Source organism: Stegodyphus dumicola, chromosome 9, assembly GCF_044657685.1.
Source record: "Stegodyphus dumicola isolate Sdum_Otavi_A_Nest chromosome 9, ASM4465768v1".
NCBI lineage: Eukaryota > Metazoa > Arthropoda > Arachnida > Araneae > Eresidae > Stegodyphus > Stegodyphus dumicola.
In genome coordinates this window covers 186,241,390-186,261,595 of record NC_140776.1, presented here as the reverse complement: position 1 = coordinate 186,261,595, position 20,206 = coordinate 186,241,390, and the positions used below count along the sequence as shown (strand labels likewise).

Sequence of the window (20,206 nt, the reverse complement as noted above, 5' to 3'; positions counted from 1 at the left end):
CAATGGCAACATTGTAGCAATATATATATATCCTCAGTGCGTGAGATTCTGTATCAGAAATTCTAAAGATATACGCACTTTAAACATATTGCTCTTGAACTGAATTTTATGGTTTGCTTCCATTTTGCGTTGAATCACTCTGAAATCCGTTTCAAGTCTGCATAAATGTATGTATGTTTCTCGCATTGTGATAAAACAACAGTACCTAGAGCCATAAAATTTTGAATGACGTAATCCTACTGTAAATATGGGCAACTGGAAGCCCAAATTTAAAATTTGGAATTAGTTTTATTATCGATTTCAATTTTCGATTTTGTAAAATTTTTGTTGTTTAGTTGTCACGTAGTAACAAAAAAGAATTGTTAAAAAATTAAATATTTATTAAACCAGGTTTAAAGTAAAGTTCTTAATTAATTACAGCAAGTTCTTTGATTTGCTTCAATCGGAATTGCAAATTCTGAATGTGAACAACGGCTTCCATAAATCAAAGGTGAAGACTTCAAATCTTCCGAGAAAGATTTATTCTTCGATAATTGTTTTCTTAATACTTGCTCTCATAGTCATGAACAAACATGCTGGACTTTTTTTTCTTTCAATAGCTTCTTCATCATCACTACTTTCTTCATCTTCACTACTTTCAACTTCTATTGAAAAAGAGTCCCATGTTACTTTTTTTTTCTGCCCCTGATGATACCTCCTTTTTGAATGGCCATCTATAAATTAAAATAATAATAATAATAATAATAATAATAATAATAATAATAATAATAATAAGACTAAAACTTTCCTGACAAAATAAAAATTCTCATTGTGCAAGCTAATATATTACAATCTATACCAGTCACACTTCCCAAGCATATTGCTACATGCGTATCAGTTCATTATGGATTGAATATACACAAGAACAATGATGATAATTTTATTTTTTTGGGACAAAAATTCGTCACCAAAACCATCGCCAGCTTCACATAACCATTTACTTCAATGGTAAGTAAAATGTTTAGAAGAAGTAAAGCCTCAGTGACACATCCACACCACGGAGGAAAATTAAGTAAAAAATGTGTAAGTCATCAACAAACTTTACAGACATAAAGACAAGCTTTGAAATTCATCTATGACTATGTCAAAACTGGCAGCAAAATCTGAGAACATGTCAGAGCACTATACGAATGATTTAAAAACATGAATTCTATCTATAAACTTGTAATTCTTATTTCTTTAACGTTAGAAATATGTTTAAGTTGCAGGTTTAATTTCATTAAAAATGTGATTCATGACATGAGAAGATAATAAAAGAAGAAAAGAAAAACACGTAATGAACAACTGATGGTGTTGGTGTATTTAATTATGGCAAAGCACACGAGGGCTATCTGCCTAAAGGGAGGGATGCCTATCGTGGAGGACTTTCTAAGGGAAACTGGCTCGTATACACGTTACACATGGGGAAAACCACGAAAACGCCCATGCAGCCAGCCCGTTCGCGGGATTCGAACCTCAGACCGAACTACCAGTGTTCAGCGTCTTTACCGCTCGGCCGCTGGTGGGCCCTAATGAACAACTGAATGTAAACTCATTGGAACGTTTTATTTTAGTTCATTGGAGAGTTTAATTATGGCGCAAACTATGAACAAAAATCAGAAACATTTGAAAGTATCTCAGTATGAAGTTTTCTTATGCAATGCTAAAAACCCTAACTTCAATAAAATTTTATGGAAATCTTTAGCCAATAAGGGAGCTCGAAACATGTTTGGAAGCGCAATTATCCTAGCACATTTCTTATAACTAGCTTAAATTTTAATAATGTCAGTCATAATTTTAATTATTCCTGATGATTTGCCACTGAGAGATAAGAATCGCCTCCCTCATTTTCAAGTGATGAGGGATCGTGTAGTTACGCTAGACTAAATCGTGGAAATAAGTTTAAATGAAGTGCAGCAACAAATATGTATAATTTAATAGGACGTATGAGGAAGTCATGTGTCCTCATTAGACATCATGAATCTCATTCTGAGATTCCATAAAATCGTTTTTACCTTCTTGAGAAAAGCTTGTTCCTGAGCCTTCTACTTCAGTCACACGTTTGGATGTTGTTCCAGACTAAATAAAAAAGGAAAAAGAAAAAAAAAAACGTATTTCAAAGTTAATATTTTATATTGCTAAAGAAAAAGTATGTAAAATTGCATGCAGAATTGGTTACCTCTGAAAAGGACAAGTATTTCTCAAGTATCAAAAAACAAAGAACAAAACAAAAAAAAAAAAAAAAAAAAAAAAAAAAAAAAAAAACTTTGTGAAAACTGAAGACTTTAGATGAACAATCTCAAAAAGAGTTAGCCATTAAATATATGTATGAAAAAAGCCTGACGTATTAAATTTAGGGAAGGCCATAGCACGAAAAATTTTTAGAATTTAGGACTAGGACCCGTATAGACTACACCGGGACGTAAAACGCCTCACATTAGCTGTGGATTGTTAAATATAAGTTTGTGATTATGTTTCCTCAGATTGCCAATAGATGCCGGTAGTGTTTGTTAGTAAAACGAAACTGTGATGTCATAATTATGTATATGTATTAGTTCGTCTATGGTGTTCGTCAATAAACTTTGTGTTGAATAACGCTCTCTGTTTATTACTTTAAATTCGATCCAGTCTGATTTATTAGAGACTTACATATATTAAGATACAATAACACGCCGAACAAATATTAATTTAGAAGGTCAAACTACAAAAATCAAAAATCAGCGTTATATTTTCAAAGTTTCACAGAACTAGTTTCGACGGATTTATCGAACCATCATCCTCAGCTGCAAAAGCGCAAATGGATTGCAGCTGAGGATGATGGTTGGGTAAAACCATCCAAACTAGTCTTGTGAAAATTTTAAAATATAACACTGATTTTTGTTGTTTGACTTCTAAATTAACTTGCATATATTTTGTTTATGGTGCCTTCATACCGGGATTTTACGAACCAGAAAAATCGACATAGTAAATATTTTGAAAATGGAGGGTGTTCTTGAAAATTTGAAAAAGAAACGATCGGATCAATTAAATAGGAACTGATAGCCAAAGTCGAAACGAATTTAGCAAATAATGTTCCGCTAAGGAAAAAATTGAAACAACCGGGGATTTTTATAAACAGTTAATTGAAAAAATCATTCAGAAATCGAAACGAAAGTAACTTCGGAGGAGATTGTAAATGAAGTTATGCTAAGTCAAGAATACCAGGATAAAACTGTTATATGGAGAGGAAGAATGCATCAATTTCTGAAAAAGAATTCGGAATGTTTTAGAACAATCAGAAAATAAAGGCTAATGTTGCACTTCCAGATGAATCGAAAGCAGTGAAGTTACCATGTCTGCAAATCGGAACTTATTACGTAGATTCGTGTAAATGGTCGGACTTTTGCAACCAGTTCGAAAATACAATTCGCAATCATCAATAAACTCTAATATTTGCGTACCTAAAATTTTTACTTAGCGATAATGCTCTAGCTGCTATTTCCGGTTTCGCTTTAAGTGACCAGAATTATGATTCCGCAATAGAAATACCGAAAGAACATTTTGAAAAACAATATGTTGTCATCACTTGAACCAGAGGGGAACATTTCAAATGTTAAAGCACTGTGTAAACTGTACGATGAAAGAGAACAACCGAAAGTTCCAACTGCTTCAGCTTTGTCAACGATGTATATTTTGTGATAAAGAAGACCATACGAAATATAATCTAACTAAACAAACGTTGTGTGGAATAACGCTCTCTGTTTATAACATTAAATTCTATCAAGTCTGATTTATTGCAGACTTGCATACATTTTGTTTAGGGATAAGCTTTCAGTATCTATATATTTCCTCAGCATTAAATCATAAGCGTGTGCAAGAAATATAAATTTCATTCTTACCTGCACTTGATATGCACTAGCTGGTGGGTGCTGCGGACGATTTGCCGAAGTTCGTGGATTCCTTGCGGTATGTACTGGAAACACTGGCAGGAGAAAGTAGACAGGGGCTCTCTCCATCTAGAGGATAAACGCAGAACAATGGCTTATATGCAATTATGCACCATATAAACAAAAATATAACAATTTTTTATCAAAAATTAAAACAAATTTCTTAAAAAAATTTTTTACGTTTAATTTAGTAAATCCGAATTTTCATCGAATGAAATTCAATTAAATAGGTTGAAATTTTAAATTATAATTCGTAATTAAACTGTTTATAGATGAAATTGAGGACATGGTTGGTAGTGCGGCATAGTGGCCTAGAAGATAATAAGAGACCAACTGAACAATGAAATCCACGCAATTATATAACGTATAAACAAAATTTATGATTTTTCTTCAAAAAATTAAATTTCAGTTTTAAATTTTTGTATGAATTTTTTAAATACAATTTTTGATGTGTATGACCAGTTAACACCACTGGTACAAAATTTATTCGTTATGATAATTTAATTTTAGCTTTTAAATTATAATCATGGATTGCATGTAATAAACTGAGTGATTAAAAATATACATTTCTTAATAATATCATTAACATTAACATAATTTAATTTAAGAAAAATACTTCTAACCCTGTGTATTATTGCCACCGGCATAGAATTTACTTGTTATGCTAATTTAATTCGATTTTCTACAATTTGAAATTTTTTTTATTTGCTTTTAATAATAGAATCTAAGACACTAAAGTAACATATCCTAGTTTTAAATGCATTTATGAACCTCTAGTAAATTTCATTACTCATAACATAAAGATTCATTTATGGCAGTGTTTCAAGAATTTATCTTAGCAATAGAGATGTTCATAATGTGCATTATAAACTTAGGTATATAAAAATTGCTAATGTGCTTTACATTCACAGTCCATAAGTAGAAATGAAAATTTCCGATCAAATCGAATTTAAGTACCTTGAGAGTTTGAATCCCGTAAATTAAAACACGGAGACAGCTGGTGGCCATAAATGCAGCTCACCGCTGAACTTCCGTAAGTGCAAATACAACGCAGTATGCATTTTCCCAATGACGCTACGCGTTCGCAACGATCTAATGGAAAAGGGGCTTAATACAATTGTCCCACTTAAGCCCCGTTCACAAGAGCAGATTCGACCGGTAGCGAAAACCGGTTCTTCCAACGTGTCCCGTTCACATGGGACAAGCATTAACTGCCTCGCCGAATTGGAGGTAGAACTAGGTTGAATGTTTCTTACCTCTCGGGAGCAGGGCAAATGGGGAGATTTCCCGTACTATACTGCGCGGTTCACTTAATTTTAGTTACTGCTCGCTGGACTGTCAGCGAAACAATCGCGCTGATAGATGTCTGGGGATGTGATAGCATCCCCCCCAAAATTAGACAGAACTGTACAAGATACGGAAATTATAGGCAAATACAGACAAGGTTTATCTGATGCTAGGTAATCCAAAAATATCGTTCAAATTAAAACTAAAGTTAAAACAAGTGCATATCGGCTTCAACGCAAAAAGGGACTCGGTACCTTTTGAATGATTTTTTTTTAAAATTTAAGCATTTTCATCTACTTAATAATTATGAATCATCCATTTAATAATTATGAATATTATTAAATGGTTTTGTGAGACAAAATAATTTTGAGCTGAAAAAAAGTTTTTGCTAGCATTTTTTTAATTTAAATTTTTGAAGAAAAATTTTACGATTAAAATGTCTTTCTTCTCCTACAATTTTCAATGTCTCCCCCCAGTTTTTTATTGTATTTATTAGAGTGTTCTTAATAACTTCAAGGAATGATTTTGCAATTAATGAATTAGTTTCTGAGGGGGGAAAAATACACTTTTATCTAAAATCTTTAAAACAAATATGATCTCAGTCACATTTTCATTTCAAATAATTTTTTCCGAAAGTATTTTGCAAAATCCATCCTTGTTTCTATAAAGTATATAATTTTATATAAGCAGTAAAAATAATAAAAAATTTAATCCATACCTGTATATGTTTTAGGAGTAAAAGGATTTATTGGAAAAAGTGCAAAAGTTTCTCAGTTTGCATTTGCAGTTTAAAGAATTCAAACTGTCTAAATAGACATTTAATCATTTCAAATCTTTAAAATTTTATTACTGAATTTCAATATACACACATGTATATAAATCAAACCTAGTGCTATTTATTCAATTGGTAAATATAAACATAAATTACAATCCTTTTTTTAAAACCTTATGTGGCCAGAAAAATTGCAAAAACTCATAAAACGCAAGCAGAATTTTTCTTTACCTGTTTTTGTTTTGTAAAACACGTTCAAAACAATTTTAATACATTAATTACTTATAATATTGCTGCGTGCGTACGGGTTTGTAATAGATTGATAATAGTTCTTAATAGTTGTCATTGCACTCAAATCCGATGATAGCTTAATTAATTTTATTTTATCAACATAAACACTTCAAAGTTCTGGAATTTTCCACAGAAATACTCGTACAAGTGTTTAGCATATCACTAAGTATAATCAGTAGTTATGCTTCAATCTAAAGAACGTTAAACACAACGCATCTTAAGAGAAAGTTAACTCAGAAATATCTCCAATCTCACGCTGAACTAACAATTGGTAACAATAACAACTTATATAGCGTAAATAATGTCATAAAAATAGTGTGGTATAATGAGATTATTACTTTGAAACCGATGTTTCGAATTGATGCCCAAGAAGAACCAATATTTTCCATTCTGCTTCATTGCATATCTTTCAAAAAAGTACAAAATCATCCATTTAATTTCCTTTATCATTTTTTTAATGCGAAAAGTTTGTTTTATAAACTGTGAAAATGTCGGAAGTTTGTAACCGATATATTTTTAGATATGAAATTTTAAAATTAATGGGCGTCAAAAAGTCTAAAAATATGAACGATTTTCAAAAATTCTCCCAAAATATTTTTAAAAAAAATTACGCTAAAAATTTCATTTAATTTTTTTTTCTTTCACAGTGTGTTATGGTGCAAACTATAATATTCTGAGATTCTCAGTTTATTTGTTAATATTTGCAAAAAGTCGTTTCAACTTTAAATTTGAAAAAAAATCTAATCCTCTAAAAATCAAAAGCGTGACACCACATCCACAAGCAGTGTATGTACAAAGTTTGAGTTCTATATCATATCGGGAAGCAGTTTAAAAATTCATTACCATCTTTTAACCATAGCGACAAGCACCAAGAGTGAACTAAATAATAGCTTATATAATAATAATAATAATTAAAAAGCATATATTTTTCAGGAACCATTACGAAAGTTCAGATATCAGTTACGAAAGTACAAATTACAAAATTAACAACAGTAAACCACGTTAAAAATGTGTGAACAGTATTAGAAATCTGCCAATTCGGAGACGTGATTGTTCATAGAGGCTTTAGGTGTAAAGGGGAAGGAAGACGGTGGTCTTCTGAACGGGTCCTAAAGACGAAACTCTTTCATGTCTCCTTTTTCTCCCCTTGCTAACGGCAGCTGTGCGAAGGAGCGTTGCATGTGAACGGAGCTTTAGTATGCAGATGCAAAAAAGATAATGAAAGCCTTAGTTTTTTTTTTTTACTTCCTTGCACGAACTAAAGAGGAAGCATTCTAATCGCCAATAGTTTAGGCATCATATTTCGACGAAAATATACATTCTAACCGCTATCGAAAGCTATTTAACGATGTTTTTGCGTGACATCGGTACGTAAGGGCAGAATAAAAGATTCTTTTCCTTCTAAAAAATTATAAAACTGACTTAAAATGAATTCCGGAGAGAATTTTTCGCCGCGTCTGTGCGTACGTACTTATCTTGCATAACTGAAAAACGACTAGCCTCAGAAAGTTGAAATTTTGTATATGTGACTAGTATAACATGTAGATGTGCACCTGGCATGCTCATGCGCTATTCACTTATTCTGGGAACGTTTGGTAAGAAATGTATAAACTTGTTTAAAATGTATCTTAGGTAAAGATTCTTTATTTTATGAAGAACTCTATACTGTTTTGGTTACAGTTGAAGGTGTTATTAATTCCAGACCTATAATCTATGCAGGCAATAAATCAAATGAACCTGATCCTCTTTCCCCATCTCATTTTATAACTGGATCTAGATTGACTGTTTTGACTTCATCTGAATCCTAGATCTACAATATCTCAGTTGATTAAAAGATAGAAGCTTAGGCAATTATTATTACAGTATTTTTGAAAAGGTTTTATAAGGAATATGTGTTAAAACTCTTTGCGGCTCAGTGTTCCACTACATGGAACACCCAAATTGAATCGCTTCTGAAACCTTTAAATTCAACCGTAAATAGATAAAAAATGCCTTTATTATATACTTTGAATTTTTCTTTTTAAACAGTATGTAGCAGCATATCACAAGGATACACAGAATTTTCATTTATTATGTGTTATTAAAATCCACTTTTTTTCAAGTAATTTTCTCTATTTTTTTAATGATATAAAAATTTTATTTGGAAAAAAAAAATTAGGCATAATTTTGCTGCCTGTACTCCAAATTATTTGTTCTATATTTTTTTTTTTAATCTTTCATACAAAAACCATACGCAGAATCATTGAATGAAACCAGGTGTTCCATTAGCGGAACACTGCGCCTTTAGCGATCTCATGCTGTTACGAATCAGAACATCTGTGCTTAGGAGAGAACATCCGTTGTTTACGTTTTCTGTTTCCGTTGTTTTGGGGGAGATGAATTCAAACAAAGCAGTATTGAGGGGTGAGGTGTGTTTTGTGTTATGAAAGCCCTAATATTGGCATCTCGAATTTTTTGGGAGTAGTTTTTAGGCGGGAATTTTATTAGTAGCTTGACTCATTTTTACTTAGACCTGCACGAATTTTTTTGCTGTCGCATTTTAGTCTCATTTCCATTTATTTTCAATAATTGTGTAGATATTTTTCGTGTAAGTATATATTATAGGCTTATTTTTCTTTATTGTTAACATTAATCGTAGTTATTTTTTTTATTATTAATTTTCCATAAATGGCGCGGAGAGGTCTAACTCTTTCCGAAGCGCTCTTTCCGAAAATTTGTAAATATTTTTGTACATAGGACTTGTGTATATAGATATTTATCTCATTTATCCGTATATATTCAAAAATATTGTGTATATCCAGGAAACCATGTATACAGCCATAATACAGAGTTTTTTCTTTCTTATACAAACGCTTCTACTCATTTTCGTAATTCACTGCAATGCTAGCTTAGTCGCACTTTTAAAAGCTCTGGCGGCGCAGTGTTCCACCTCATGGAACACCCACAGAATTAAAACGGTAAGTGCAATTTTTACAAAATTTTACCTGTATACTCCTTTAGGACTAAATAGACCGCATACAACTTTTTTTGTTGAAATTCCGACGTTAACGTATAGTGCGCCGCAAAGGGTTAAAATTATAATCAGTTATGTTTTCAAAAACTCAAAAAAATTGTCCTGTGTTTAAAATTAGTGATGTTGTCCTTGCACGAGAAGATAATTTGAAACGTTGTAATTAGAATTTAGGATTAAAGAATTATATCACGGAAGAGATGGTAGAATTAAATCTTCTGAAATTCAGTTCGATAAGGGTGTTGGTAGAAAACCAACGGAAAGACTTTATAATCTTGAAGTTCAGTAAGATTGATGCATCCGTTCACGGAGGCATGGGGGGAAGTGTTAAATACAAGTTTGTGATTATGTATTTTCAGATTGCCAATAGATGACGGTAGAGTTTCTTTGTAAAAAGAAACTGTGATGTCATAATTATGTATATGCATTAGTTCGTCTTTCGTATTCGTCAATAAACGTTGTGGGGAAGAACGCTCTTTGTTTATTACTTAAAATTCGATCCAGTCTGATTTATTAGCCTTACATATATTTTATTTATGGATAAGTATATATATATTAAACATCATTAAATCAGAAGCACGTGCAAGAAATATAAATTTAATTCTTACCTGCACTTGATATGTACTAGCTGGTGGGTGCTGCGAAGGATTTGCCGTAAATGGTGGATTCATTGCGGGATGTTGTGGAGGCACTGGTGGGAGAAAGTAGCCAGGATACCTCTCCATCTAGAAGATAAACGCAGAATAATGACACATATGCAATTACGTACCATATAAACAAAAATATAAGATGATTTTTATTTCATCTGAAAATTAAAACTAATTTGTTAAAAAATTGTCTAATTTAAATTTTTATATTTAAATTATTTAATTTACGTAGATTTTGTGTATAGTAAGATTACCTTAGAAAATTCAAATTTTTATCTAATGAAATTCAAGTATACCGCTCTCGAGACTCAGAATTAAAATGGAAATATACAAGGGCAGAAGAGGTCCCATGCAGTGCTTCCAATGCCAGAAATTTTTCCATGCGCAAGCAAAGTGCAAGCACACACCTGGTTGTGTTAAACGTAGAGCCGAGGGACTATCAAAACCCGTCTCTGAGCTCTCAACTTGTGGCAACTGGGGATTACAACATACACCAAACTACAAATTTTGTATGCACTACCCCCAAAACCCGCTCTACTAAGTCCTACTAAAGTCGTCCCACGAGTCACAAAGCAGACAAGGTCATTAAAAACAGTGCGACGTCCCCGGAAGTAATTGTAGTAACACAGAAACTTGAGGAAGAAAAGACTGTTATAGGTCAACTCACGGCGGCTCACGCCGTCTTAAAAGACACCATGCAAGTCCTCCTGGTTACTAAGCCAGAGGAAATTAAAGCCAAAAACTGGCCTGTGAACCATGGATAATAGCACCAATAACATGTGTTCCCCATTGAAAATCGTTCTATGGAACGCAAACAATCTCACCAACAAACCGCACGAATTACATGACTTCCTCTCTGTGAATGATATAGACATTTGCATGAACACGGAATCTCACGCTACTCCCTCACATAACCTGAGAATACCGAACTGAAGTGACAGAAGTGAACTCACACTGAAGTGACAGACTTCACCACCGTGGCGGCGGTGCTAGGATGTCTGTAATAAAGAATCTTGATTCCTGTTTTATTTCTGCTGATAATTCCAACGGCTATGAAGCCTTGAAATTGTACATTACTCTTCCTAAATTCGGTCCCACGGTTTTCTGAACAATTTACAACCCCCCCTGGAAATCTTAGCGTAAATCATATGGACACTCGTTTAAATTCTAACATGTCTACAGTCCTTGGATAAGATATCAACGCAAAGCACTCAGACTGGTGTTGCTGCAATACTGATAGAAAAGGTCAAGTCATCCATCACTATGTCGTCAGTAAACCGTTATTTCTCCATGTTCCTGAAGAACTCATTTAAAGGCCTAAAGAAAATAACAGAAGGCACGATATTCTTGATTTATTCATCACTACAGTTAACATCTCCATGGCTCTCTCTGTTCAAAATGAGCTTTCGTCAAATCATGTCCCGATTGTTGGATATCTGGGCATCCAGCAAAACAAGGATCTTCCTCCAGCTAAAGTCACGGACTGGGACTTGTTTCGTAATATTGCTACCACTACGAAAGTTAATATTGGCACTTTACGAACTGAACCTGATACTGACGAGGTAATAAGTACCCTCACAGCCTTCCTTAGCCAATCAAGGGATGAAGCTACTCATACTGTTGATGGTAACCTCGAAAAATATAAACTTCCAGCCACATCAGAGAAATTATGAGGACTCGAAACTGGCTGAGAAAGGACTTTAACAGGACATGGGACTCTTTGCTCAAAACCTCAATCAACATGCTCAACAGTAAAATCAAGCAGCTTATTCAAACAGCCACCTGGAATGACAAGAGTTCCAATATTAATTTGGACCCTAAACCAATTTGGAAAATCAAAAATTTTGAAGAAAACTGGCAGTCAAAACTCTCCCATCAAAGATGTTCGAGGACTGGTTTATTAAAACGCTGAGAAGGCGGAGCTTTTTTCAGCCACCTATCAGTGGAATTTACGCCCAATGCTCAGGTGTCCAATCCGGATTCTGAAAAACGTATCACCGAATTTGTCGAAAGATATATCATGTATCCTGCATCATGCAATATCCCTAAATTTACTACTCCGGTGGAAATTAAGAAAATTATCAGAACTCTCAATCTGAAAAATCTCCAGGAATAGATTCTATTAAAACAAAATGCTGAGATACGAGAGAAAATTATCAGTAAGCTGACTAGCATTCCCTATGCTTGCCAGCAAAATCTCTACTTTTTGAAAAGCATGGAAGCATGCTACCATTTTCCTCATTCAGAAACCAAGGAAGCCTCATGACAATCTCGTACGTTACCGGCCCATCAGGTCTGCTCTCTGCTCTTAGTAAAATCTTAGACAGAATTATTTATGAACGAATCAAGGATTATCTCAGTGTAATTACTTCCAATCAGCATGGTTTCCGCATGGGGCTTTCCACTACTACTCAGCTTGTGAGAATCACAGAATTTATCGGTAGTTCCTTACACAACAAAATGAGTACCGCCAATCTTGATGCTAGACGTGGCCAAAGCTTTTGAACAGGTGTGGCACACAGGACTTATCTACAAACTCATCCAGATGGACTTCCGGATAGAAATTAAACCTATGTTCCAGTCATTCCCACAAAATCGTACATTCTCAGTTCGACAAGGAAATGACATCTCTGGTTCAAGAAACATCCTCTGTGGCAACCTCAAGGAAGGGCTATTGAGGCAATTTTGTATACTCTATATATAAATGACTTTCCTGATTTCAGAAAAGACAGTAATACCTTGCTCGCCTGTTATGCAGACGAAACGGCGATTCTTATTGAGACGCTCAAATCATGAAATGGAAACAATTTCAAGAAAAGATCTCTGTTATTGAGGGCATGTGTGCAAAATGGAAAACGTGCATCCGACGTTTGCATAGTAGGATTCAACTGACTATTTTCTTGCTCCTGATTGGATTTTAGCTCATCAAACTCTCACCGCCAGTGAGTCTGCAGAGACAACGTTTCTCATTTTATTAATCTCAAGTCTTCACATCTTTATGGTGAAACAGTTATGAGAAGCCAGTATGTGTGAGGACCCAAGTGGGATGCCGCAGTAAGCTCTAGTAAGAGCAGGCTAAATTCCTACTGAACACCAGAATACGCACCAAACGTATATAAATATATGTATATATACTCTGTTACCCGGTTCAGTGATCTCAGTTTCTTTACTTTTTTATGTTTATTAATTTTTCATTTTTTGCTTTAAACAGGATTGAATTATGTTGTTCTTATCTTCCGATTAGGATTTTTATGCCTTTAGAAGATCTGCGTGTAATATTTGTAGAGTTATCAACAATTTAAAAGTTGTTTAAGCTAAGACTTGTTTTTGCCATGGCGGCCATGTTTGTTTACATTTGAAACTTGGCAGAATAGCGGATTCGTTGCCAATCTAGAATTTTGCAACAATAAAGATAACGCCTTCTTTTACTATTGCGAATAAAATCATGCTTAATCCATTCTGGAATTTATTCGAGGAAATAAGTGTTTAAGATTTATTTCGTAATTTTTAATAGATACATTATGTTATTTAAGTTTTTATGTATTTGTGCCTTGTGAGGAAGTGAGACCTGAATTAATTGAATGATAAATACTGAATCGTCTGTGAAAAACTATTTATTTATTTATTTATTTATTTATTTTTTTGCTTAGTTTGCTTAATTTCTTTTATGCATCGTTCTAGATTTATTATAATATTTGAATAGAACATGTGGCAACGATTAGATAATTCATCAAATGATATAAATTTACATGCATTCTGAGTTACAATATGGAGGACATGTAACGCTGTTAAGTGAACCTAGCGCCAGAGTGTCGCTATGGTAAACAAATGTAATGAATTTTAAAAAGCGCATTTATTCTATTGTGATTTATGCGCTATCCACGAGGTAGATTTTATTCAATCCTATAAGTTTAAATGAAATGCAAGAATAAATGCATGTAATTTAATATTCCGTACAAGGAAGTCATGTTGTGTACACATCAGATTTTTTCTTCATGATTTAAAAATAAATGCACAGAGGGTGGGGGAGAAAATGTATAACTTAAGAGAACGTAGCGAATTTCATCTGCTATTTTTTAACAAAATGCTTAGTTATGAGATATTGTCTTCGATATCTTTCAGAATATCAAAAGAAAAATTAGTTTAGAAGTAATAAAAGAAAAAAAATAGAATTATTACCTGAGCATAAACAGGAAATGGCGTGCCTATGATCTGATTAATATGTGCAGAGCCTGGTCCTTCAGCTCTTTGACTTGAATGCGTTTTCCAAGTCTTCTAGAAGAGAAAAACACAAAAAAGCAATTGAACAATGAAATACAATATATACAATGCAAAGCATACTGTTATGAATTTTGTACATAGATAGATGATTTTAGTGTGATTACCGTATTTACTCTCATAATAGTCACCTTCGTGTAATAGGCGCCTCCCCCTTTTGAAACAGAAAAAATCTGCAAAAGTGTACAATATTCTGTAGCAATTTTCTACCCATAATAGTAGTAGCACCTTGACTTTCACAATGAAAAAAAAAAGTAAAAAAGCGCGACTATCACGCGAGTAAACATGGTATATGTGAAACTGATGTAATTTTCTGTGCATGTAACGCGAAAAATCTAAAGAGAGAAGCTACACTGGAAAAGTGAGAATACAGGGCAAGTCCATTTAATGTTACGTAAAGGGGTATCTTGGTAATTTTGCAGGATATCGAAAAGTCGACAACGAGTTTGCTACTTATTGTGTTGGAAAATTTGATGAGAAATTGCGCAAACCTTAGTCGACCGTTTCGCGATATTTTAGTCCGGTTCCTGTATCACAATAGTAGTTATTTGAAATTGAATAAATGTAATTGACCACTATATTAGTCGCAACAATATAGTGGTCATTCTTTATTTATGCGTAATATAAAATCTGAGAACTTTCAGATTTCTTTTTTTTTTTTATGGTTTTGTCGGTGCTTTCAAGTAAGCCTAGCACAGTTATCGGAAGAAATTTGTAGGGAAACTCCCTGGAAATACTTCGCTTATAGTTTTCATACCCCACGCTCCTGATTAGAGATTTATTTTTTATTTTTTATTTCTCTGATGAGATGCAAATATTAAACAGTGCTCAGTTACTGGAAAGAAGCATCCCCATTTTTTTAAACCCATTTCTCAGAACTCTGTGGAACAATGTAAACACAAGCGTACTTTGGTTTCAAACCTTATCCCTAATAGAATAGAATTGTACTTTTCTAATCAATACCAAAAACATGTTTCTTGATGTGCTCTTGTGTTCGATGTGCTGATGTGCTTGTGACTAGCAATGCGAAATCTGTTGCAAAAACAAAATGACCGTAGCATTTACAGCTTTAAAAATATATGAATCTTCAATTCAAGATTAACTACACCAAAAGGAATAATTACTCAAATGGGCAACATATTATTGACAAAAAAATAGCCTTCTATAATTGCAATGAATTCAAATCTCAGCATCTTCCAATTATCTAGTTAATTTTTAAAAACAAATTACATATTTTTCTGTTCAACATAACCTGCCTTACACCAAAAGATAAAATTGGTCTTAGACATTTATTCTGCCTATAAACAATATTATCTGCACAACAGAGGAGGCGGAACTGGCATTCTGATTTAATACTAGCTTTACATTATAATCATAAATTACTTTTAATAAACTAATTTGTAAAAAAGTGCACACTTCTTAATAATATTATTAACATTTACATAATATAATTTATGAAAAGTATTTCTAACACTGCGCACCGTAAAGAGTAAATTTAATTCGATTTACTTCAACTTGAAACATTTTTTTTTATTTAATTTTAATAATAGAATCTGAGAAACTAAAGAAACATATACTAGTTTTAAATGCATTTATGAACCTCTTGTAAATTTCATTATTCATAAGATAACGATTCATTATGGCAGTGTTTCAAGAATTTATCTTAGCAGTAGAGATGTTCATAATGTGTATTATAAACTTGGTTATCTAAAAATTGCTAATGTGCTTTACATTCCCAGTTCATAAGTAGAAATGAAAATTTCCAATAAAATCGAATTTAAGTACCTTAATAGTCTGAATCCGGTAAATTAAATACAGAGACAACTGGTGGCAATAAATGCAACTGACCACCAAACTTCCGTAAGTGCAAATCCAACGCAATATGCGCTTCTCCCAATGACGCAACGCACGAATGGAAACGGGGCTTAACAGAATTCTCCCACTTAGTATGCAGATGCAAAAAAGATAATGAAAGCCATAGTTTTTCTCTGCATGATATAATAATAAATGCATAGGGGGGGGAATGTATAATTTAAGAGAAAATAGCGAATTTCATCTGCTATTGTAAATATTATTAACTTTTTGAATGTTATAAATGCTTAGCTATGAGATATTCTCTTTTATATCTTTCAGCATATCAACAGAAAAATTATTTTAGAAATAAAATATATCTATATATATAATTGTTACCTTAACATAAACAGAAGTTGGCGGGCCTAGGTTCTGATTAATAGCTGGAGAGCCTGTTCCTTCACCCTTTTGTCTTGAATGCATTTTCCAAGTCATCTAGAAGAGAAACCAAAAAAACAATTGAACAATGAAAAATATACAAGGCAAAACATGCTGGTATGAATTTTGCACATAGATAGATGATTTTAGTGGAATTACCATATTTACTCGCACACTAGTCGCTTTCTTGTAAGAGTCGAACCCCCGTTATGAAGCAGGAAAAATCTTCAAAAGCGAATTACATTTTGTAGTAATTTTTCCCTCATAAGAGTAGCACCAAGACTTTCACAATGAAAAAGTGCGACTATCACGGGAGTAAACACGGTATATGTAAATTGTAATTTTCTCTGCACATAACGCGAAAAATCTAAACAGAGAAACTATAGTGGAAAAGTAAGAATACAGGGCAAGTCCATTTAATGTTATGTAAATGTATAAATGTGATGTAAGTGTATAAAAGTGATGAAATCATCACATTTATATATTGTGTAAATGTGATTAACCACTAATGTATATGACCTACTATGGAATCTCGTGGGTAAGACTGCTGAACATTGATATCTGAACAAACTCCATATTCTGGCGAACAAATTCATTGCATGGATGCTTTCATGGGTTTTCCCATGTATAACATAAACAAAGCCATATCCTTGAAGTATCCATGAAGGCATATTTTCTCCTTCACAGCCCAGCAGATAAGACACCTGAGCACTGATACTTCAGTCCAAGTTCAGATCTCAGTGACCAAACTGGCTGCATGCACGTTTTCATAGATTTCTCCCTTGCGTAACATGAGTACAAGCCAGTTTAGGTCAGAAAGCCCACCATGAAAGCATCATTTAGTCAGGGAATATAGACTAGTATACTTTAATTTAATAAATCCAAATCTCTTTTGAGCAGACAGTTCATATCTTTGCCTAAATCTAAAGTACAGATATTAAAATCCTATTCTACATATATATTTAAAATATATATCCAGTAAACAGAATATTATTTTTTAATGTTTCTTATAAATTATTAGGCATATATCTAGAGATAGACAGATAGATAAAAACTATGTAAATCCTTCTGGATCCTCTCCCCGACCCCACCAACAAGGCCAACATATTTGTCAGAAATTTCCACTTTTAACAGAAAGCATAACAAGTCCATTCAATGTACATTTGTTCATGTTGCTCTTAATCAATTTTAGTTTATAAAACTTTCTGCACTAACAGCATTTATAAGAATTTTTTGAATTTAGGAGAGGTTGTAAAGACTAAGGTACTGACTAAGGTTCCGTTAATAATCATTTTAATATTATCTGAGGACTATTTCTTTGTATATAAAGAGTTCATCTCATTTCTAATTCTAAACGATAAATATGAGATTTATTTCTATAAGACACTAAGAGCCATTTTTCCTTTAAGGCACTTGATGAAGGCATCCCTAATTCTTAAGCAGATAGCTCTAATATCCATTGGTTAATTTTCCCCCGAGCTTTCATTCGTGATAGCAGAATTGGCAGGTTGCATAGATGTGTTCGTAGTTTTTCCACATGTTACTCAAATACAAGCCACTTTTTATTTATTTATTAATTTTAAAAAAATTCCGAGCCATGAGTATTTCTTCACATCTCTGTTGTAATAAATTACTTGATATTTATGTTCTTGTGCATTAGAAATCTGTTGGTTTTGCTATATTACAAAAGAGATCTCAGATTATCCTACAAAAGACTTCTGTTTGTGTAACGTAAGAACGTCCCACTAGGTAATTATTAAAAGGAACGTAAATAAAGCACTGAGAACGGGCAAAGATACGGAAGCCACAAATATGGAAAACTAAAAAATGTTTACTGTTACGTAAAATCAACTGACACAGTTGCAGTAATAACTTTTTCAGATCGAGATGAATCTTCGTGAAGTTAGAACATTGCACACATATATATCCTAGTGCCTTATAATAGGCAATGTCTGTTTTCCAATACCAGTTTTTGGCATTTTTAAAAAACTTTCAGTAAACTACGTACCATGCTTATGACTTAGTATTCATTTCACTGATTTTGTTGCATTTATCACTATTATTTGAATTTATAATATCCCAGCTGTTCGATATCGTGAGAAATCCTGTATAATTGTCTACGAAAAATTTAAATATTTCTTTCAAATAGTTTAGTTCGGGATTACGTTTTGCATTTTACTGTTAAGATACGGGTACGATAAACTGGCAGCATGTTGTTTATAGGAAGAGTATAAGTGACATGCTTTCAATATCTTCCTTTCGTCGTGCAGATCAATGTGCACTATCTAAAAGTAAAAACTAATTCCTGTTGCACTAAAGACATGTCGCAGTTTGTAACTGATAAAGAATACTATACATAGTTGGCATATCTACTATCGAAATGAGACCATTACCTATGTAAGAATAACTACACAATGAAAGGAATATATTGAATGTATGTCACTTATAATCAAACCAATAAACACATTGAAAGTATTTTTAGAGCTGGATGAAAACTAAATTGGAGAACCCAGCCGGCAGAAATTACCAAAGGAAAACAATTTAAGAAAGATGACTAAACACAGGAGAAAAAAATCAGAATCTCTGTGCAAGCTTCGCTCATTAGATGCCCTGTATTCCGTTGTGTTTAACGTTCTTAGTGATTTGAAGTGATAACTAGTGATCGTGCTTTATCATAGTAAGCAGAGTTCTACGAGTACTTTTGTGAAAAGTTCAAGAACCGTAAAATATTTCTTTTGAAAAAATAAATTTTATCAAGCTATCACCGATTCGGTATGCTTACAATACATTACGAACACCGAAATATACGTTTGTAGCTCAAATAAATTACAGTGGATAAAAATGCTTTCTCCTTGTTCTATAGAATTCATCCTTTTGAAAGCTAGAATTAAAATGTATTAAATGAAAATGCTCTGTCAAGTACTGTTTCTAATGTCACAACACTTAATAATAACTAACCTAAAATGAGTAGCAGTGTCATGTCCCAGATTTTATTTTTAAAAGAAAGAAATGGTGTCCCTTTTACAAAATAATTGATTTCTGGAAGCAGTTACTTTATATGTTTCATATATTTAACCCATTAATAAAAATAAACATATATGGATACATATACGCAAAACAAATACACATAACTACTTACAGTAATCCTCTGTTCTGCAGTCGAGAATGAAGGAATAAATTCAGGAGGTGTATAATTCTCATACATTGAAGCATACATTGTGGGAAAACTATAAAATAAACAAAATTAATCAATATCTACAGACTTCTGCACATGGAAATTTAAGTACTTTTAAGGACCTTTAATGAAAAAATTTAAGAAACCAACAACAAATTGTTGGAATTGAATAATTTCAATTAAAGATATAGCTATTCCTGAATTTCACTTTTGTGATACCATCCTAAGAATAAAATAGATTCACAGGTAGAATAAAATATTATTATAATTTAATAAACATAATTATAAAACAAATTTGAGTATAAAATCAACTTTATAAAATTTATCAAGTATAGAGTTAAATATTTTGCCCTTCTAATAGTTGGGCATTTTTTTAAAGAACATTAGTGACATTTTGTTAACATTTTACTAGCAGTTAGCTTTTTTTTTCTTTATGTTTCATTGTGTCATGTACTTGCTCAGTTTAGTGGTTTAATAAATAGTAGGGAAATTTTATATCAAACGGCACAGGTTAAAATGAAAAATAAAATCCTAACCAGCATGATTCACTACAGATCACTGGCTGTTGCCACC

At 32.8% G+C, this 20,206-nt stretch overlaps 1 protein-coding gene across 1 annotated transcript; it reads right to left on the bottom strand.

Annotated features, from left to right (window-relative positions):
* Positions 1-365: 365 nt before the first annotated feature.
* On the bottom strand, positions 366-19,687 carry LOC146995578 (uncharacterized). The gene is made up of 7 exons (XM_085824558.1): positions 19,598-19,687; positions 16,420-16,515; positions 14,131-14,226; positions 9,913-10,029; positions 3,897-4,013; positions 2,034-2,097; positions 366-713 (listed from the first exon to the last, which is right to left on the bottom strand). Exons 1-7 carry the CDS (start codon positions 19,673-19,675, stop codon positions 520-522), a joined length of 762 nt encoding a protein of 253 aa, XP_085680684.1. The 5' UTR covers positions 19,676-19,687; the 3' UTR covers positions 366-519.
* Between the last annotated feature and the right edge of the window lie 519 nt (positions 19,688-20,206).